Source organism: Mus musculus, chromosome 8 (genome assembly GCF_000001635.26).
Source record: "Mus musculus strain C57BL/6J chromosome 8, GRCm38.p6 C57BL/6J".
NCBI classification, from domain to species: Eukaryota; Metazoa; Chordata; class Mammalia; order Rodentia; family Muridae; genus Mus; species Mus musculus.
In genome coordinates, this window is record NC_000074.6 from 33,832,961 (window position 1) to 33,855,617 (window position 22,657).

Below are 22,657 nucleotides of genomic sequence, written 5' to 3' on the forward strand. Positions count from 1 at the left end.
AGAAAACTTCCAGACACAAAGAAACATAAGTGTACATATTTCCAGGATTAAGACATCAAAATTCAAACCTCAATCTACTCATCCACGTATTTTAATATAGGTTTGTTTATAAATAAATACGTATATCAGAAAGGACTGGCTGTATCCTCTGTAATGCAACTGCTCTATAAAATGCAGCTGTTTAGATTTCCTTCCTAAATAGGCAAGCTTCTCTAAGAGACAAAAAAGAAAAAAACACACCCCACCACCCCTACCCTTCCCCACGATGACTTTCTTTTCTGGCTTCACAAGGACCTTTGTGTTTGGCAGTGGCAGGGATGAAGCTCTTATCTCCTGTTTCCCTGCCAGCGCCAGCTTTCTTAAGCTGACTGGGGCTCCAGATAATTAGCTCTCGGGAGGATCTGATTGAATTCGACACGCATATGACACGGGGTGAGCGAGGAGGCCACGTGCCTTTTAACTACGCAGAGAAGGGTACGGCCGGGGAGGCCGGCAGAGAGGGTCAGGACTGCGTGCTCTGGAAGAAGACAGGAACCACGAGGCAGAACATTCCGGCTAACTGTGCGTAGCCTGCACGGCTAGGAGTGCCCTGCCACATCCAATCACATACGGCTCCGTAATGAAAGGAAAAACTTAAAGTCTATCTCACGCCTCAGTTCTGCCACTGATAGAGCTGAACAAAGAAAATGAAGTCAGCCCCTCTGAAGTTACTCACTAAAGGCAGAAGTCTTCATCTCCACAGTTAAAGGCATAAGCTCGATCACGTGAGGCAAAAATCTCGCTCAACAATTAGCCAGCGTCCTTAAATAATTCGAAACAGAACACCAGACTTTGCTAAAGCTTCACTGGACCTGGAATGCTGAGCGGACTGCCCGCGTCTACTACAAACCCTCTATGCGGCCACTGCTCCCCTACGGTGCTCAACACAGGTCAGCTTGCTCCCAAACATCAGTTTCTTTTACTTTCAGTATTTCTCCAAAGCCAAGGAACTGGTGTCCTTGGGCAGAGTACGTCAGTGCAGTAACCCAGTTGCTCTTCCCAAGAACGAGGGCAGGGGGGACGACAGTTCCAGGCCACCCTCCCAGGGGCCAACGGCACAGCAAGCCAGCCCAGGAGATGCAAATCTGGAAGGCGTATCTCGGCTCGAGCTGAAGCACTGTTCTACAATGGCCGATCTCCAACAAGAGTGCCCTCAGAATTTAGACAGGAGGAACAGGCCATTTCTTCACCAACATGGAAAACAAGAACCAGCTAGCCTGGCAGCCCACGGTGTCGTCTCGAAAGCACCTCTTAACAGTCCTTTGCTGTGGCTGATTTTCAAAAGGAGGAGTAGATCGACTTACATGGCTCCCTGGCAATGAACTGAGGTACAGTGTTGGGCAGAGGAGTACTGGGGTTTGGAGTCCCTACGAGTTTGTTCTTGGCCATCTTCGTGTTTGCCTTAGCAAACTCTAGTCGTAGCGTTTGCGGGATTTCAGGATCGAAGCGGATGCCCTTTGGAAGAAAAAAAAGAAAGAAAGAACAAAGGGGAAGATGTAAACCAGAATGGTGACAAAGTAAACACATCATAAACTCTGACCTATCAGGGAATGGGGTTGGCAAGGGCTCTCAGCCTCAGCATTTACCCAGAACACACAAAACTCACAGTGCAACATGGCCAGGGAGCCAGGCAGACTTGGCCACTAGGCTCTTCAGTTACGTAGACATGCAAACATCCCCGTTCTTCCTGACCATTCTCCAGTCTGATTTAAAAATCCCAACCAACAAGTTCCTAACACAGCTTAAAAGCATGGACGGGCGGCTGCTACTAAGCATGAAGACTATGACTGTGCCCCAGTGAGTGACACTGGCGAGGGGCAGCACTGGAGAATGACACTGAAATCTGGAGGAGGTTGCACTCTGAATGGACATTAACGGTGAAGTCTTCAGTGCTTTTAGCGTGGTTCCCATAGAGAAAAGGCATTCTGTCTCCAATTCAGCTTTACAAAGGCAGTACAAGGCCACACATGCTGGGAACACATAGCTAGAGCATGTCGAATGTAACCGTTATCATTTGATTCTAGGTACTTCATGAATTTGCTAGACTCAGGAGTGGTGAAATCCCGAAGAAGTCTTTTATGGTTGGCTTTCAAGATACAACAACGGATTCCATAAGCCTGACATGAAATCAAGTTGAGCTGCTCATCCCCATCACTGCAACTGACCTTTAAAAAGCAAGAAAAGCTTTCAGCAAGTATGTTAGCGCACGCCTTCAATACCAGCCAGAAAGGCAGAGGCAGGTGGCTCTGAGTTTGAGGCTGGCCTGGTCTGCAGAGTGAAGTCCAGGAAAGCTAGGGCTACAAGAAAAAACTCCTGCCCCACCAAGAGAAAACAACAAAGACCATGTTTAGGAAAGCGGACTCCAGGCACTCTAAACTACAAGATCTACACATCAAGTGGGCTTCAGGACTCCCTCACTCAAGAACGTCTCCATGACCAAGCAAAACTAGCAATCTAGTGGAAACCGTTCAATGCCAGGAAATCTGAGTACTACCAACAGTGTCAAAAAGACACACCAGATCAGACCCCGCGTCTGTCTCAATCCTAAAATTGGATTATGCTAAGAATACAAACTTTTCATTTCTGTGGCCAAGAGGTCCCCACAACCCTTCCTTAGTTTTCATTTAACTCGAGACTTTCCTGTATGTGCACCACACGATACCCGCCTTTCTTCGTTTAAAGAAAAGTTAGGACTGGTTTTATAGGAAACTAGTAAGACTCTCGTAGCTCTGCAGACCAGTGACTCTGAACTTCACAGGTTCGGCTCCAAAGACACAGGAAGAGCCAGTGACTGACAGTCACCAGAACCCGCATTGGGCAGCTGCGGGCAGACAACAGCCCTGACCCAGAGATAACCTGCAGTAGGAGAACCTAGTCCTGACTTGGTTATTTTCTGAGAAGACAACCATTAAGGCTAGATAACACTAGGAGGGGCAGTGAGCACTGCATCTGTATACATCTAACCAGCAAGGTCAAAAAGAGAAGGACCAGGTTTATGAAATATAAAAAAAAAAAAATCAAACTTGGGGGACGGGGGGCTGGAGAGATGGCTCAGTGGTTAAGAGCACTGACTGCTCTTCCAAAGGTCCTGAGTTCAATTCCCAGCAACCACATGGTGGCTCACAACCATCTGTAATAGGATCTGACGCCCTCTTCTGGTGTCTCTGAAGACAGCTACAGTGTACTCATATAAATAAAATAAATAAATTAATTAAAAAAATAAAAACAAAACAAAACAATAACTCAGGACCCTTAGTTAGTAAACTGTCTGACTGTACTCCCACAACATACATTGGGAGACAAGGCTGTTGCCTGGAGCAGCAATTGCTTCTGGGATCGTACAACTGAGAGCCACTTCCTCCCACCACACCTGTTACCACCAGCTCCCGTCAGGAATCGTAGCTCATGGGAGGAAACAGAGGCCATAGCATTATCATGAGTTCGGGGATCGCATGGGCTACAGAGTGAGACCCTGTGTTGAAGGAAAACAAAACAAAGAACTGTGTTGCCCTTACAATCAACTATTCCCAACTACGGACTACTGCGGTGCCTTTGCTGAGAGGTAACCGTTGTTCCTCCAGAAGACCCTGTGCATTCACACCAGAGCACATCAGACACAGCAGCAGCACGTAATTCACAAAGTTCTTTCCTACACTAACCCCCACCAACCTTCTTTGAAGCATCCTTTAGTCCTGAGCCTGTATCAACCCGAGGAGAGATGACAAGCCTCTAGGCCCTATAGCATTTGTCCTTAGGTCTTGGGGTTGAACGTCTGAATTCCACCCTTTGGCTTTCTTATGGGTTTTCTAGGACCCACCAAGACGGTCAGTGTGCTTGCTTTGTACACAGCCAACCTAAAACTTGCTGGACCGAGCCTCTGTCCTCCCTGCCCCCCCTCCCCATACACTTCTCTTGTTCTAGCTAAAATAACATCAACATCATGTTCCAAATCAAAGTTCCAGCATCTTATTAACAAAAACAAAACAAAACAAGAAAGCTCAGAAGTTAAAATGACCTAATTTGTTTGGCAGCTCATTGGGCGGCCAGAGGCTCAGAATACAAGCCACATTCCGTCAGCATCCTTTGCAGCAATACCATATTTGGTAATCAATATCCTGCTCCACTAAGTTTCTATCCATAGGGATTAGCCAAGACCCAAACATTTTAAATGATACAGGGTGATGAGCTGCGGGAGGAAGAACATGCTGGAAGGGGGGGGGGGGGCACAGATAGGACATGGCATGCGGGGAGGGAACAAAAATCAACTCTGGACCGTCCAGCTAATAATTTATCAAAACTTTATTATAATGTAGCAAAACTCCCTTGAAAACATAAATGGTAGGGCTGGAGAGATGGCTCAGTGGTTAAGATCACTAACTGCTCTTCTGAAGGTCCTGAATTCAACCCCCAGCAACCACATGGTGGCTCACAGGGATCTGATGCCCTCTTCTGGTGTGTCTGGAAAATAGCCACAGTGTGTTCATATAAATAAAATAAATCTCAAATATATACATATATGTCAGCCTATTTACATGGGCCAAAAAGATACTTTCTAATGATCAGTATAAAGTAATAAAAGAAAGAAATTGTTATTTACAAGTCACCCAAACCAACTGCTATGGGGGCAGGTGACAGTCCCCAGCAATCCAGATCTGGCAATGACTTAGAGGCTGAACCCTTACAGGGCAGCCTGTGCAAGATGGCATGCCACTGCGAGCAACAGCGCACCCTTGGGAGTCTGCTGCATATCAGAGAACACAGGGCAGTTTCAGGTCAGGCAAGGGCCTGGGAGAATGAGGGAAGTATAGTGCAAGATCAAAGCCCAAGTTCACCAGGAGCAGAGTCACAAAGTGGTGGTGGGAGTGGCCACGAGCACAGGTGAGCTCAGACAGGGGTGTTCACACAGGAGGGCTCTGCAGTTCCTGTGCGGCTGAGGTCCTCACAAGGCCGAGTGAGGACTTGCTTTGTTTGCAGGGCTGGGGCACTGCAATTTCTGATGCAGTACTTCTGTTCTAGGACTGGAAGTCCTATTTCCCAAGACTGCCGGGTAACGCTGCTGCCACCCGTGCAGTGGTCACGGGATTCATGGCGGTCAGCAGGAAGACAGGAAGAGACTGGAGCAAGAAGAGCTGGTTGGGAAGGTAGCTCAGTGGTCCCTCTCTAGAGTGTGCACGAGCTGCCCTCTGACCTCCACATGTGCACCTTTTGTGGCAAACACTAAATAAATTATCTTTAAAGAGATCACATTAGAACTGGCACGAAGGACTGCTTAGGGGGCTACTGGGCCTGGAGCCGTGTCCCAGTAGAGATTCCAGCACACAACAGTCAGTTGGCGCTTTCCCCTTACTTCTGTGGATAAAGGTGTGAGATCGACAACCTAAGTTCTACCTCAGGAACCCATGTGAAACTGGAAACAAGCTAACCCTGCAAAGTTATTTTCTGACTGCCACATGTGTCATGGCCTGCCCTCCTACCTACCTTCCTATCTATGACTTTAAAATTACTCCAAAATTACTGGCAACTAAGAGAACAGATATGTAGTACACACAAGTTCCTGAAACGCTGGCACATTACCACACATACTTCACCTCACTCCTCCTCTTATGCCGCCATACACAGCCTCTCACCAAGCTTTTTAAAGTAATATATTAGCTTTACTGCATCGTCACTTCCTGAAAAGTGGGTTTTATGATCCAGCATCTAACCCAGGGGCATTCACCTGTCACTTGCTCCATCTCCTTGACATTCTGACAGTCCTGGCCATTTGTTTTGTAAACTCTCTCTCAATTCAACTCTATTGTGTGTGCAGATTCCTGGTTTACACACATCATGGTTTCAGTAGGCACAAGATGTCTTTCTGGTCCCCAAGTTAGTGACAGGAGCTTTGATCAGTTGCCAGACTTCCTCTAAGAGTAAGGTTTCTAATATTTTGCTTTTGGAGTTTGTTTGTTTAAGGACAGTGTCTCACTCTATAACCTAAGCTCAGAGAGATCCTATCCCAGCTTCCAAAGCCGGCATCGAGAGCCACCATGCCTAGCTAGCTCTTAATTCCTAGGTGTTTCCAAAGAGCGACCAGGCTTGAGAAACACTGTGTCTCCCCAAGTCTGCCAACGGCGTAAGGCTCACGCCTGATTCTTACTGGCCAATGAATAGTGGGGTTGATAATTGGATCTGGCCCTTTTTTGTGTCGCCTTTTGTCTCACTATGTACCTTTGGCTGTCTTGGAACTTGCTGTGTAAGCCAGGCTGGCCCCAAATTCACAAAACTTTTTGCTTCTCAGGGCTGGGACTAAAGACACGTGCTACCAAGTGTGGGCCCTTCCCTTTCTGGATGGTAATTTCTTCTTTGCAGGAAAGTCTTTCAGTTCTACCCTTCGGGAATGACAGACAAGTTCAACCTACCCGAACCTAGTCTGCAGGCTTTACCATCCGGGGAGTCAATGTTTGCAAACTGAGAATACCTTTTTTTTTTTTTTTAAATACAGAATATCCAAAAGAACAATGTACCATGTGCTAGTTTTTAATGTCAACTTGATATAACCTAGACTCTTGTATGAAGAGGGACATTGGATTGGGAAATTGCTCGGATAAGACCGACCTAAGGTCTTGTCTGTGAGAGATCATCCTGATCAATGACTGATATATCAGGGCCCACTGTGGAGGGCAACTGGATGTAAGAAAGTTAGCTTAGGAGCAGGGTTCAGTTCCAGCATCTCCACGGCGACTCTAAACTGTTACTCCAATCACGATATCCTCTGCTAGCTTCTGTGAGTACTGTTCGCAGGCACACGAGCGCACACACACACACACAAAAGCAAACAAGACTAACATACATAAATAAATCAACCTGTCCGAGCACTGGAGCACACACCTTTGTTTCAGTGGTAGGGAGGCAGAACCAGGAGAATCTCTGTATTTTAAGTCTAGCCAAGTTTACATATGGAGGCAGATGAACCAGAGCTAGAGTCCCTATCTTTAGACATAAAAAGAAATACATTTAAAATAATAAAGCAAATGAGCGAGAGCTTCCTATCTAGCAAGGCAGTGAGCAGCCGCAGGCAGGGTTCCCAGGTAGTTTCTGAGTTCCTAATGTGAACCCCTTCTGTGATAGCACAAACCCTTCCCTCTCAGAGTTATGTCATGTCTATGTGACTTATCACAGCAAGGAAGGCAAAGAGAGCACAGGCTGATGCACACCCTGTATGCCAGGTCCTGGAAGCCAAGCAAGAGGACCTGTAATCGAGACCAGAGATACCGTTTTAGAAGGCAAACAGGCAGAAATACCTCAGGGAAAACAATCAGAATGCTGCCCTACTAAGTTCCTTTCCTTTCATTATTCCTGAACAATACAGGAAGCCCCAGTTCTCAAGACATCATGATGAAGTCCCATCTCTGACTCTGGGTGAGTGACAAAAGCATACTAGAGTTTTCTTTCCCTCAGGAGTTGATTCAAACGGGCGGCCTGTAAATCACGTGACAGGAAACCACCTGGTGGGAAATTTAGGCACCTGACTGATTATCTTTTTATTGAGGGATGCTGAGTCTGATTATCTGTTTAAGGAGATACATGCCCACACATTCCAGAAGCCCCTCCCCTGGCCGTGGTGGCTCCAAGACTCTCAATGCTAAGCCTCACAGCTTCTCTGAGGTCTCACTTAAAAAATAATTCAATTTTCCCTTTCCAACTTTTGATTTCCTTTGGAAACCAGCCAAAACCCTAAGCAAGTGGCTTAGACACCCTGTGTCCTCTCCTTTTTCTGAGGACCCCTGCCACCTCCACACAGCTGCTGGCAGGCCTTCCCTTTCTTGTGTTCTAGCTCAAAAGGCACAACTTTCTTCTCTCCTTCAACTCCCTGTTCCCGGCAGCTGCCAGGAATTACAGCCTGCTTGCCCTGCTGATTTTCTCTCAAACTCTCGAGTAAAGGGGTCCTCGGGCTTTCATCAAGGTTAAGAACTCGTATTCTCGTAGTAAGCTCTACTGTCCAAGCCCAAATTCTAATGAATTTACTGATAGACAGGGTCTTCTCTACTCCAGACTGGCTCCAACTCTCAGGCCTCTTTGCCTCCCTCCCCAAGTGCCTGCATGGGTCATGGGGCTTCAACCACACCCCAGCCCACCGGTTCTCAAGTGTGTGCTCTGATGAGCAGTCATGTGGAACTGTCTCTGTTGAGAGCAGCACTCCAGCCCCACAAAACTCACTGTCAAAATCCCCCACTCTCTCTCACAGGCTAGTGAGCCACAGGATGGGAGAAGCATGCACAGAAAGCAAAACTTACACTAGAGCTGCCACCTCCCAAGGCTCGGCTTGCTCAGACCCTTCCGGTTGAGAGGCTCAGACTGTCCTTTCTCTACACCTAACTAACACCAAATGGAAAAAAACCCTCTTCCGCTTTAAGGAATGGGGGTTCCAGAAGTAGCCAGGCAAGGTGCTTACGTTGAGGTGGGGGACAAAATAGCTTTCTGCTTAAGCAACCAGGTTTTGCCCAATCCACTCTTACTTTCAAATACAGAGTACCAGAAATTACACGGAGAACCGGAAAACAGGAAAACCCGTTTTCTATTATAGTGGTCAGCTTGGCTCTTCCTTAGCCTCGGACCATGTTCAGGGCTGGAGCCATGGCTCAGCAGTAAAGAGTAACAGAGCTCTTTGTAAGGACCCGAGTTTGATTGTCAGTACCCTCCTCTAGCCTCTTATAGGTACTGCTCTCACATGCACATACCCACAGACAGACGGACAACACGCGCGCGCGCGCGCACACACACACACTTTAAACAATCCTTTGTAAAAAGATCATCTAACTTCATAGCGTATCAACAGACTTCCTAGGATCCCAGAACACAGTAAAGAACCCGACAAGGCCCTCAAGGAAAAGTTAAGCTTGCTACTGAGTCAACGCCCTTTCTATCCTGGTGACAGGGCCGGATCTTCTATTGTTCCTTCTGCTCCGTGACTTAGGGGTAAAATCTCCTATTCTGGAGCTCTGCTACAATCTTTTGGTTTTAGCAAGCAAAGGAGGCTATTCTACAACCTACAGACAGCTTCTCTATGACCCAGTCTCTACCATGAAGCAGCTGGCCCAACGGGCTCATCCCTGCGGCTCTGTCCTATCCCTGCCTACACACAGGTGATGTTCATGAACTCTGTCTCATCTCTCTTTTCCAGAGCTAACACTTCCCTGCAGGAAGGCTTAAGAACTCAAAAGGTGAGACTGCAGGGAGGGGCAGGAAAGTGATTTCCTGCAGGGTTATCAGTAAATACCAAGCACTGAGAACAATGAGTTGAATCAGCACTGTTGGTTACTGTCAGCAGTAGCAACAGAAAACAGTACCCGGGGGAGGAAGTGCTACCCAGCTCTCAGGAGTAAACAGAGTGACCCGGTGGACGATTTCCTAGGTTTTTAGATTCAGGCTCAGTGAGATCACCACTTGGCTGGGCTTGACTAAACAGTGACTAGTCTCCCAGCAACCTGCTTCTCCTATAAGGAACTCACTCCTCTCCCCTACAGTTGACCATATCGGCTGAGAGACTGACCATTAGCCATTCAGAAACACGCTAGACTCAAGTTTTCCGATCACAACAGCGTGTGGGAAAGCCACAGGCAAGAGATCCAGGGATTGGAGGCCATTTAATTATACAATATTATGTTCAAAATATTTCTTTTGGCTAGGTGGGGTGGCATCTGAGAGGCCAGAGGAGTTCAAGTTCAAGGGCAGCCCGGGCTAAGCAATGAAACTTGTCTCAAAACAGATTTCCTGGGCTTCTCTTGTATTTCAAAAATAAATTCAGTACCCATTAGCAACTACTTACTCTCTTTCTCCTTTTTCTCTCCTAATTCATTCCCCAACAAGCACAAATAATAATGCATCCAATCTGAAGGACTATATAGCTCAGTTAAATTTGCAGAAGTAAGATGCAGCAGCATGTAGCCTTTTCTGACAGGACCCTTTAACAAGAATACGGTTTTCTAGGGTTAGTTATGTTGTCCAAGTACACACTAGTATTTCACTGATTTTTTTTCAATTGTTGAATAATCATGTTATTTAACATCTTTCACCAGTTAATGGGCATTAGATTGTTTGTATTTTAGGGGGGGGGGCGTGCCCAGATGTGCACACAACTACATGCCTCTTGGTGCTTGCATGTCAGAGGAAAACCAGTGTGGACCAGTCTTCTCCTACTACCACATGAGTTCTAAGGCTCCAACTGGGGTTGCTAGGCGTGACCACAGGGGCCGTCGCCCACAGAGCTGCTCACAACCCTGTTTCAGCTTCTTTACTGTGTTATGAATGAGGCCACTTCACACCTGGGAACAGGCTTGTGTATGAACACACACTTTTGCCACCCTCGGAGCAGAACTGTAGCATGAGGTAATTGTATGCTAACCTTTCTGAAGAAGAGCTTTTCAGACCACTTCAGTTCCCCCACAAATACCCAAGCCTCCTGATTTCCCCACACCCATGACCAGACACTACCTGCTGCCAATCTTCGTGCTGGCCACCCCTTGGGTATGAAGCGGTACCTCTTATGGCTTTGATTTATACTCCTCGGACTGCTGTATTTCAAAGAGCGTATAGAGAAAGTAGGTCTTCTGTTTTCAAAGGGCACTTTGGTCACAGAGCGAGGCAGTACCCCGGGGACAGGGCTTTCAACAGAAGGAAATTAAGTTGAAAGGCCTTGCTTTTACTTTAGAAATTAAAAGCAAAAGTTTGAAATAAAAGCTGTTTTCAGGGGGGGGGGGGCTCTGAAGGGCGTGCCACTTCCAGCACAACAGGTAAGCACACACGTGAAAGATGCTCCAAGGGCTGGCGGGGGCTGAAAGGTGGAACGGATTTATAGTTTTCTGGAGTGTTATCAGCTTTCACTTCTGCAGGAATCATAAAACAGATTGAAAACAGATTCTGGCCAGGCTTTTACACAAAGCTCTCCCTCGAGGTCTGGGAAAAGAACCTTTTCATTCAGCTGAGCCTCACACACTGAATGATGACGGGGCTAAGACAAACCACTCCAGACCATCGGTTACCTGGATAGGATTCATTCAGAGACAACAGCTGGCAGTTACAGAGAGTGTGACCCATCGCAAACACAAAGAAAAAAGCAAGACTTGACAAATGCAGGAAATGAAAGAGACTTGCAAAAAAAAAAAATCCATACCTGGAAATCTTCCTCGTATCACCATTATTTCTGAAAAGGAATTAGAAAATTTCTACCACTTAACAAACACCATTGTGTCCCAGTGAAATTGCATTAAAAAGCTGGAGGAGGCAGGGCATGGTAGTGCACTCCTTTAATCCTAGCACTCGGGAGGCAGAGGCAGGCAAATTTCTGAGTTCGAGGCCAGCCTGGTCTACACAGTGAGTTCCAGGACAGCCAGGGCTACGCAGAGAAACCCTGTCTCGAAAAAACAAAAAAAAAACCTAACAAAAGCTGGAGGAGGACAGGCGGGGTTCTGTGGTGCTCAGTGGAGGACTGAGGATGCCCAGGATGAGCCGTGTGGTGCTCAGTAGAGGGAGGGTCATCTATAGAAACAGGAAGTTCACACAATTTTATAGACTGCTTGCTTCCCAACCAATTGAGGACAACTGGAGCTGGGAGGTGCTTGTGGGCTGCTGACCACCTACCTGGTGTTAAGTGGGAGAGGTAAGAATGAGTCAGATCCACCCAGAACAGCACACACCTCACTGAGAGAGGCTGGGGTCCGAACAGAGATGGTTAGTGTCCGCCCAGCATGCGCAAGGCCTGGGGTTCAGTTCCCGGCAGGTTAGGGGTGAGAAGTGTGCGCTGTCAGGCTCAGCTCAATCGCGACACTGCCACATGAAGGAAGACCCAGCGGCACGAAGTAACCCCCTCCCGTCCCCAGGTGAATACTTAAGAAGCCACCGTCCTCCAGTGCTCTGTTTCTCCTGACTGGGACAGGCTTCTTGTTTCATAAAGACCACATTGTTCAGATAATAATCACGGCTGTTGTGCGCAGACCTAGGCGCACGTGGGTTCCAGAGAAGAATGAACAATGGGGACCATCCATTGGATGCGGCTGCGCCTCATGCCTTCCCTAAATAAGGACGCTGCTGGCAGAAACCTCAGGGCTGTTAATACCACAGTGAGGGCTGCTGGGCCGGCGCCCATTGAGAAACCATGGCAGACCCTGTCTTCTTCCTTAATCCAACTACCTCCAAGAAGTGCTTGTCCCGGCGCTACCTCTGAATAATCTAAATGTAATGCTTGCTGTCCTCGCTTGAGCTAGACCCACTTGACTGCACTGGTGCCTCTCCGTTAGTAAGATACCGTTACACTTCACTAAGCAGACCCCCCACTTGAAGGGCCGTCTCTGGACACGTGGGCTGTGGGACGATGGGCTCAGCCTCCACAGGGCCATGAATCCAGTCACAAATCCTTGTCAAAGGAAGCATTAGGTTGCTAGATATTATCTATCTGCCTTCATGTTAATCCATAAATGAAAACTGTGGGGGGAGGGGGGAGGGGGGGTTGTTCCTTTAAGAACTGTAAAACTATATTGCTTTGAAGGGACACAAGAGAGCCCAGTCTAGCATCAAATGGCCATCATTTCCAGAATGTGTAATTTTTATCTCCTTCCCCCCCCCCCCACCCCGGCCGCCTTTCTCCCTCCCACCTTTTTGGAAAGGTGTTTGTATCACTTGTAGAAACAAAGCCGATTGCATTGATACTGGGCCCTGATTTTGCCAGCTGGGACTCTTGAGCGGCGATTCAATCCAGTGTGGTGTAGTTTGAGAGAATTCCTTCAGTCCACAGGATTCTACTTCCGTGCAAGGCTGGACTCTGTTCTGCGTCTCGAGCCTGCTGTCTGCTGGTTTACAGTCTGACCTGCTCCTGGGGCCGGGGACTAACCACAGAAACTGGTTCTGATGCAAGACTGAGACAGAAAGCGAGAGGTATCCGGCTTCAGGCAAGCGAACTTGATTTCCACTAGAACAGATTGACTCTGTTAGCCAGGAGCCCCTGCGCATGCAACTGGGCCCGAGGAGAACCTGCTCTGTTTAGGATAACTATAAAGTCCGGACAGAGCCTTTGAAGAAACTATACACTCCATCTTTAACATGTCAACACAGTCGGCGCCAGCCAGAGCTTATTTTCCAAAAGGTTACGAGGGCGTGGGCATTTGAACTTTTTGCCTCTATGGCCTCAAACTCTCCTGAAAAGGATGACTGAAAAACCTGTACGCTGACAATGTCAGGAAGGGGCTGTCTGCAAGCCAAACACAGCCAGCCAGTCACTCATTAAAGCAGAATTTTACAGAGTGACTTTGAAATAGATATTGTATGAAAAGGAACATGGGCCAGAGAGCAGACGGTACTCTTTCCCCTAGGGACCACGACAATACCACTTTCACTCCATGAAGTCTGGAGGTGAATAGGGGCAACTGCCCAAGAAGGGACAGAGGTGTCCTGGGTATTATAACACAGAAATACCAAAGTGGCTGTGGCATCCCCTGAACAGAAACTCATTACTCTCTCTGCCTTCCTCACTGCTGGGACACTGTGCACACTTAAGCATGGCCCCATCCCATGTCCTGAAGGCAGGTTTGTCCCTAATACTTCCACTCAGACAAGAGGGAGTCGAGGTGGAAGCTTCACCAGGGCCAATGGATGCAGCCCAGTTAGTTGGTAGAGTGCTTGCAAAGCAAACAGGACATGCTAAGTTGATCACAATTAGCTGAGTGTGGTGGGCATGATTGTGGTCTTGGCTCCATTCAACCTTACACAGAGAGCTGGCTTAGAGATGTAGCCTCAAAATACAAACTAAATAAAACAGAGTGTGCGCTTGAGTTCAGATCACTACTGCCAGGCACAGGACCCTGGGTTCAAGCCACAGCTGCTGCCGCCACCTCCACCTCTTCCTAACCACCACCACCGCCACCGCCACCGCCACCACCACCACCACCGCCGCCACCGCCACCGCCACCGCCACCGCCACCACCACCACCACCACCACCACCACCACCACCACGACGGAATGATGCAGACCAAATTTGTGAATAGATTCTTTCAGTGATCCACAGCTACTTAATGTTGGCCAGAGTCACTGGACACCAGAGAGACGGAACTCTAAGAATTTTGGTAGTCAACCTCGCTGGGTGTTTTGTTTCTTTTACTGTTTATGAAAATCAGCGAAGTATGTCTGCGTCAATCACATAATTTATTGTACTTAAAAGGCCTATACAGGGCACAGGGAAAATCTGCAAGATTAGAAATTGGGTAAAGAAACATGGGAGTCTGGAGAGAGGGCTTTGTGGGAGAGAACACTTGCTGCTCTTTGGAGGACTTGAGTTTGGTCCTCAGCACTCAAGTCGGGGGCTTACAGCAACCTGCAACGAGGGCACCAGCACACGTGACACAGACAGACAGGTAGACGTGTGTGTGTGTGTGTGTGTGCGTGCGTGACACATGCACACACACATGAATTGTGAAAGGACAAATAATTATTCTTAAAAAATCAGAGCAGAAACAAAGCTCCGTGGTGCAGGGATGGAAATGATCTCTACATTATATGCTCAGATCACTGCCCCAGTTAACCAGTCTGTATTACAGAACCAAGTATGGAGGGTCTGTGTGCAAATTCACCATGCACTACAACTTAAAGACCAGTTGAAAGCCCAATGTAACGACCCAGTAGGTCCAGGTTGCGGCAGCCAGCTTCGAAGGTCTGAGCTCTATGTACGCAAAGAACATGGCAGAAAGTGGACTCCCAAAAGTGATGCTAACCTTCGCATGTGTGTTATCAAAACAAAACGTTAGCAAAACCTAATTTCTTTCCCAAGGCCCCGAATATACAGACAGCTAGCTTAGCTTGCACGAACCAGAAAATCCACGGTCACTCAGGAAGTGCTGAGGTTCAGGACACTAATGTCATATGCAATCTGTCCCCAAATATATAGGTGCTTTACAGACACAATTCCTTTGGCAAAGATAAAAAATGATTAGTGGTACTGAGCTAATGTTTTAAGGATGTTTTATCAGAAAAAAATTAATCTAATTATTGGAAATGAACTGGGGGGGGGGGCCTGGAGAGATGGCTCAGTGGATAAAAGCACTGACTACTTTTCCAGAGGTCCTGAGTTCAAATCTCAGCAACCACACGGTGGCTCACAACCACCTGTAATGGGATCCGATGCACGCTTCTGGTGTGTCTGAAGACAGCTACAGTGTACTCATATTCATAAATGAATAAATAAATCTTAAAAAAAAAAGAAAAAGAAAAAGAGCACTGAGATTTCTGCATGTAATACATATCTTACAAGTGGAACAAAACACTGGCCCCATGGGGAACATGTGAAGGCCCGTCACAAATTTGGAGATATATTTACTAACTTTGTACAGCATAAAAATTCACAATTATAACTGTACCCTGGAGTCTACTGCTTAAAGCATGAAGAACAATGCTTTGTAATGTGGGCAGGCTGACAAATGCAGTTAACACTCAGCTCTTAGCTTAACCTGCGGGCTTGTCAGGTCATCTGAAGACCATTTAGCTTTCTGTGCTTTAAGGATCATCCTGGAAAGTTTCCTTTGAGCTTTTAAAGTGAGTGACTGGTTGAGAAGGGTGTTGGAGGACAGGGGAGAAGAGAAAAACAGCGCCCGCATAAACAAAAGCTACAATTGAGGAAAGACAGTTAGTTGCCTGAAATTTCCAAGGCTTGTTTTTAAAAGGCTTCCATTTTAAGATTGGCCACAGGCCACAGTGACAGTGGGCCCCTCGGGTGGATGTCAAAGCCCTCCTCCTCCTCCTCCGTTCCATTTCTCTGCCGTGAATTCGCCCACTCCTACAGTCTGTGCACTCCAGGATCCCCAACATTAATGAAGAGCAATCAAGTACGGACATACAATTATTCTGAAGCTACACAGTCAGTGGAAAGTTCTCAGAAGGGAAAGGGTGTGCGTGCGTGCATGTGTGTGTGTGTGTGTGTGTGTGTGTGTCTGCAGCCCATTGACTTATCCTCAAAGCCATTTCCTGATGGCAACATTGACTGTATTGTGATGAGAGTCTTAAGAATACAGTAACATTTTAAAACAAAGGGGGTCAGTTTACACCTTACACCTTGCTTTGTTTTCTTTATTAAAGACAGGGTCTCGTACCCAGGTTGGGCATACATGGGTTGAGGAGTAGAGTTCTGGGGTCTGCGCCTGATCTCTGAGCACAGTGGGTGGGCCGAGTCCTCTACCAACTGAGCTGCACCTTCAGTCACTGTAGTTTTCTTTAAAATGCAGGGGATGGAACCCAGAGCCCTGCGGCTCAGGAGGCCAGGATTCTTATTCAGATATATACATCCCGCTTTTAAAACTATTTTTAAACGTTTAACACAAACCGTATAGCTTATGCACTTGTCCCAAATGAGAATTTGGAGTTTAGGCCCAAGTTGGTTGCACAGAACATAAACAGTACAGTCTAAGATTTAGCAGGAGTCTACTGTGAAGCATTTCCTGTTTTGTACAGGAAGCAAAACAATGAGGCAAAGGGCATCAGCCCCTGAGGAGTTTGGATCAAGGCTCTCCCTCACCACAGAAGAGCTGCAAGATCACTTGCCGTGACAGAAGAGAGCTGAGGCGCAGTTACAGTGCATACATATGATAACTACAAGTCAGAAATCTCCCCAGCAGCTGAATAAGGGAAGGTTCTAAACTAGAAACCCTACAGGAGGCAGGCCAGACGGGGGGGGGGGGGGGGGGGGGTTACAGAGGGGAAATGGAGACTGCAATATGACTGTTGGCCTTCCGATAGCTCAGGCCTGGGACTACTAAGGACAACACTGCTCGAAGCTCTCTGCCCCATCTCAAAAAGACCCAAGGAAGGACAATGAATGGAGTAGTGATTAATTATAAGTCAGTGTTCGCAAACATTCTGACCTCAGTGGAACTTGGAATTCCAAAGAAGCTATTTTTAAACCATTCCGCAGGAAAGAAGGCTTTAGGCATAAATACCAGAGCTCTTCGAAGGCCACCATAGCCATCGGTCATCTGGGTTTCCACCATGCTGAATGCAAGGACCTAAAACAGTTACTTCCAGGGGCTGGCGGAGGGCTCAGCAGTGAAGGGTGCAGAGAGCAGTTAAGAGACGATGGCCCTGCCAGACCTCTACATGGGCTACGCATTCATTCGCACACATGTGCATAAAATGAATCTTTAAAATTTTAATTTGATCTGTTCATGCTTCGAGCTATAAATTATCACCTATATATTGTGAGGGAGGGAAAGGGAAAATCAAAGAGTCTGAGGATGTAAATAAAGCTATGTAACCAGAATTAACCAAAGGCCGCCTGAGACAGGTCCACTGGTGGTCACGGAGAAAGCATAACTGGGTCAGAGAGTGTGGGTCAGGGGTACAGGTCAGTCTGTGCTTCCCTCCCAGGAGGCTCCTGGCTTCTGTCTAAAACAATGTCCTGACTTTCCCAACCTCCCATTCAGATTGGGATATGGGGTTTTCTATAGGAGTTTTCTATAGGATATGGAGTACTAACATTTTTATGTACAACGGCATAAACCATTCTAACATAGCCAACGATATATTTTAAATCACCAGGGAGTTGAAGGTACTTGTAACAGGCTGTCAGGGTTTGAATATGCTTGGCTTGGGGAGTGGCACTATTTGGAGGTGTGACTTTGTTGGAATGGTGTGTCACTGTGGGTGTGGGCTTGAAGACCCTCATCCTAGCTGCCTGGAAGTCAGTCTTTCACTAGCAGCCTTCAGATGAGGATGTAGAACTCTCAGCTCCTCCTGCCTAGATGCTGCCATGTTCCTGCCTTGATGATGATGGACTGAACCTCTGAACCCAGAAGCCAGCCTCGATTAAATGTTGTCCTTTATAAGACTAGCCTTGGTCACGGTGTCTGTTCACAGCAGTAAAACCCTAACCTAAGACATAGCCTTTGTGGAGACGATGAAGCAGGCAGACACAGCTGGGTCATGCCTGTGATTTTAACACTCAGGAGGCTGAGGTAGGAAGCCTGAACTACAGACGGTGTCCTGACGACAGAAGGGCATGCTAAGCATAGCACACTTATCATTCTGAGACGTCCACACAGTTGATCCAGGTATCTACGACCTGCTCTATGCCTGGTCTTTTATGTGTAAACTGTGACATTTGTCTCCTAAATGAACACTGAAATCCTAGGGAAGTTATGCTGCAGGACTTTGTGTGGGGTCTGTATATTTTGTTGTAACTTTTCCCAAGGATGTGTTGAAGTAATAATACTTTTAAACTTTGTTCCTTCATTAGAATGAAGTGTCTTTTTCATCTAAACTCATTTTGAAATTTACTCTTGCAAGGTACCTGCATACTCATTTACTTATGATTGATGTCTTATAGGCAGTAAATGAGGGGGAAACATCAGTTCTGAGAAGTTGGGTTTTAAAGTCAGGGTTTCTCTGTGTAGCCCTGGTTGTCCTAGAACTCAATCTGTAGACCAAGCTGGCCTCAAACTCAGAGATCTGTCTCTGCCTCCCAAGCACGGGGATTAAAGGTGTATAGCACCAGCCCCTGGCTTATTTTGAACTTTTAAAACCACCTTAAGAATACGTTGTCATGTAACAACAAGGAAAACATACTTTCAGGGCATTGCCTTCGTTTCTCACAACATTCGTTTACTGGAACTTCATGCTATGTTTTGAGAATTTATGCTAATCTTTTAAGAATAGACTTTGCCCAGATTTTGTTAAGAAATCTAATCATGCTTGTCAAAATATGTAATTATTAGTTATTTTGCACTTTCTCTCATTGTATGGTGTGTGTTTGTGCTTGTGACATGCACGTGTGTGTAGAGAGTTGCACATGCTTGTACATGCATGCAGAGACAAGGAGAGGATAGCATGTGGCCTGCTCCTTAAATCTCCACATTGACTATAAGACGGGGTCTCTCACAGAACCTGGGGCTAGGCTGTTGGCCAGCAAGTCCTAGGGACCCTCCTGTCTCCACCCCTACACACACACACACACACACACACACACACACCTTGTCCTGCGATTACAAGTGTGATTGTGGCCAGCTTTGATGCTGGTTCTGGGATTTAACTGAAGCCCTCACCCTTACAAAACAAGCTCTCCTGCCCAATCTCCACAGACTGTTAGGCTCACCTGTTTAACAGAGCCTGGCAGAGCTGAGGTTAGCCTTTTGCTATGTAGGTAAAGCTGCCCCGGAAACTTGATGCTCCTGCTTCAAATTCAGTTTTAAATCTTATTGTTTCTATGCTTACTCTTACTAAATATTACTTAATATGTTTCCAAATTCTAGAAACGTTTATTCTCCCTTCTCACTTGCATACAAGAAATCTTAGCTGACTTTTTTCTTTTAAAAAAAAAAAGAAGAAACCTTCATGTAGGGACGCCATTCGTGCTTGGCAGCACAGTACTGCTCGGGGTGGGGAGAAAACTGGGTCTGGTATCCAGTACAGAACAGTAAAGCCTGTGGCTCTCATTCAATGGCCCGTAAAGGCATTCAGTAAGGCACAGAGCACGCACAGAGCACGCAACTGTCCAGTGCAGACCTGTGTCAACAGGCTGGGTTGCAATCTCTGAAAAGGTAAAGGAGACGATGATACAGTGACTCCCGATGCCCAGCTGTGTTGCAGGTAAGGTGAATGCAGAGAGTCTAGAACTGCTCCTCAAGACACCCTAGCTCTCTGCCTGTCGTGTTCCACAAATACCTCATTTTTCCGGTGCTTTTTGCTGAAGTACCTGAAGCAGCCTGGAAGAAGGACCATATCAAATGCTGTATCCTTTTATCAATGCAGTTGGAATATATTTAGTAGCAGATCCTCAACCAGGACCACAATGATAATCCAGAGCAGGCACTCGCAGCCACATGATCACTGTTTTGTCTACAGAACCTTGAGGTGCCGCTGTGTAGACACCAGCACTGGGCAGGGTAAGAACTTGTGGGCTCCCCTACCTGCTACCCTCAAGACAGGAGGATCCCATGCAGATTGAAACACTATCTTTAGCTAAACCCCAAGACCATCTTCCTTCCGTGGTCTCCCAAGGAACTGCAGAAAGAAAGGTCCCTCCATCCCTAGCTCTTTTCAACTTAACTTCTGGTTGTGGGCTGGACCTTCCAAGAGGTTTAGTAACCATCCTGAAATGCAGCGTCCTTAGATGTCCAGGCTGAACTGCAGAAATCCTAGGACCCGGCTGTCACGCACTGAGTACTTGTCGCCTGGCGCTTTCAAGTCTTGTTATTTCTAAACCGTACTTGGGTCATGAGTCATTTGAGGTGGCTTGTTTTTTTATGGTAAAGCAGAAGATTGCGATAAAGTGTAGAGATTTTTCTCCTAGTGTGTGCGTGTGTGCGTGTGTGTGTGTGCGTGTGTGTGTGTGCGCGCGCGCGTGTGTGTGTGCGTGTGTGTGTGCGTGCGTGTGTGCGTGCGTGTGTGTGTGTGTGTGTGTGCGTGTGTGCGTGTGCGTGTGTGCGTGTGTGTGTGTGTGCGCGTGTACATGCCTTCCAAAAGTCAACGTGGATGTCAGAGGACAACATTCTGGAATAAGTTCTCTTTGAGTCATTAGGCTTGTGCCTGCTAAGACATCCTTGGCCTTTGGGTAGTTTTTGAAGCCCCAAATAATGCAGAGTGTTGATCAAGAAACAGACCCCACTCACAGCAGCTCAGCTTCCCCAGGCTCTGTCTAAGCACAGGCCTAGTCCCCAGACATGTGACGTCATTGGCTGCTTTAGAACTCTGAGAGGCGAGAGCGAGCCGTTATAAACAGATCTAACTGATAAACAATGGGCCAGGCTCAAGGGCTCATCCTGCAGTCCTGCAGAGCTTCCATTCAAAAGCTCCAGCTGGGTTCTCCTTAGCCAGGGCCCCTTCAACCACCTTGAGCAACAGGCTAAAGAGAAACTAAGGGAGAGAATTTCAAAAATGATAAGAAACATCCTGCCACGGTGCCTAGTGGGGGTAGGAAGGCTGAGATGGGCCATCTGGATGCTTGCATTTCTGAAGAGTTTTGTTTAGTGGAAATAATTGACCCAACTCACAAGCTGTGTAAATATTGAGATCAAAAGTCCTAACTTCCACAGCTGTCAGGAAAGCCTGTGTTACAGGAAACAGACTGACAGTGGAGGCATGACAGAAGCCAAAGGTCTTCTTCATGCATACCTGGGTACCTCAATATCTGATGACATCTTAAGGCTAAGAAGGCATAGGTGATGTTATAAGCATGCAATATTTTCAATCAGCAACTTCCCTTGACACTTCAGAATCAAGTACAACCTTACCTTACAGCTGAGGAACCCAGCACAGGACAAATGAACTTATGTGCGGAAGTTATGTGAAAGGAACGGAAGTTATGTGAAAGGTTGGAATCACTGTGGATAAATATCCTGGAACTCAAGTGTTTGCTTGAGTTTTAGTCAGAATCATGAAGATTTCCTGATGATACCATTTTTGGAGGGGTTGGGTTTTTTTTTCCCCTGGGGGGGGGGGCAGTATATAGCACTATTCAGCGCTTTTAAAATGTGTTTTAGCAGAGTGTGGTGTCTTTAATCCCAGCACTCAGAAAACAGAAGCAAGAATATCTAACTTCAAGGCCAGCCTGGCCCACATAGAGAGCTCCAAGACAGCCAAGGCAGTGTGGAGAACCCTGTCTCAAACAACAGATCGACCACCAAATAATAGGCTAAAATAATTTATCACAAAATTAAAGCTTTTTATAAAAAAATCTTATTATAATGTATAAATCAAATTTCAACAACAAAAATCACAACATAATTACACTGCGTATCCATAGCTCCGTTTTACTCATTCATACAAATCATTCAAGAGTTGGTCTTCCCTTCGGTTACTTACTAAAATATAAAACACGCTGCTCTAGGGTAAATACGGCTCCATCAATCAGACCTGCCACTGTAGGGGTGGTACTAATGCCAGATAAACAGGATCCAAGAACAATTCAAACATGCTAATAATGCAACCCGCCAAACACCAGGGCCGTCTATAGATGGTAAAGGGCACTGGCCACCAAGCCTAATAAGTCCCGGGTCCTAACTGGGGAAGGATAAAACCTGTTACTACAAACTGTCTTCTCATCTCCAAATGAACACCTACACAGTAAAACATTAATCAACGAAGCCTCGTGGTATGTGTAAACCTCAGGGCCTGGGAGAATTTAAAACAACAGTCACAGGCACTGACAGGATACAGAGAAACAGAAAATCTAACACAAGTGCGCAGAGAGGGCCAAGGGCAAAGCCGTGAAACCATCACAGGGGACAGTTTGGCAACAAGCAGCTGGAGCTCTAAAAATTCCACACCAGATGTGTACAAAACAAACAAACAAACAAAAACAGAGAACAGACAAGGGAGACCTGTATGCCCACTAGGCATGACAGTACATGACAGACAGACAGACAGGAAGACAGACGGACACCTACATTGCCAGTGTTTACCACAAAACACTCAAACAAGCTGGGTGGTGGTAGTGCACAGCTTTAGCCCCAGGACTCAGAGGGGGCAGAGGCAGGTGGGTCTCTGAGTTTGAGAGCAAGTTCCAGAACAGCCAGGGCTACACTGACATACCCTGTTTTTTTGTTTTGTTTTGTTTTGTTTTGTTTGGGGAGGGGGGTAGATAAATAATTATATCCATATAAAATAGAG

At 46.7% G+C, this 22,657-nt stretch overlaps 1 protein-coding gene across 18 annotated transcripts in view; it reads right to left on the minus strand.

Moving 5' to 3' along the window:
- Positions 1-22,657, minus strand: part of Rbpms (RNA binding protein gene with multiple splicing) — a 147,280-nt gene that overhangs the window by 50,318 nt on the left and 74,305 nt on the right. For 16 of the 18 annotated variants that reach the window (XR_378783.4, XR_003947246.1, XR_378782.3 and 13 more), the window contains exon 5: positions 1,344-1,494. Coding sequence is in view for 11 of the 18 variants with exons in the window: in XM_030243359.1 (XP_030099219.1) it covers positions 1,344-1,494 (151 nt within the window). In the remaining 7 variants the exon portion in view is untranslated. Of the gene's footprint in view, positions 1-1,343; positions 1,495-11,191; positions 11,228-11,658; positions 12,478-22,657 lie in introns of those variants that run through there. The other 2 variants (XM_017312620.1, XM_017312621.1) reach the window with 2 other exon arrangements.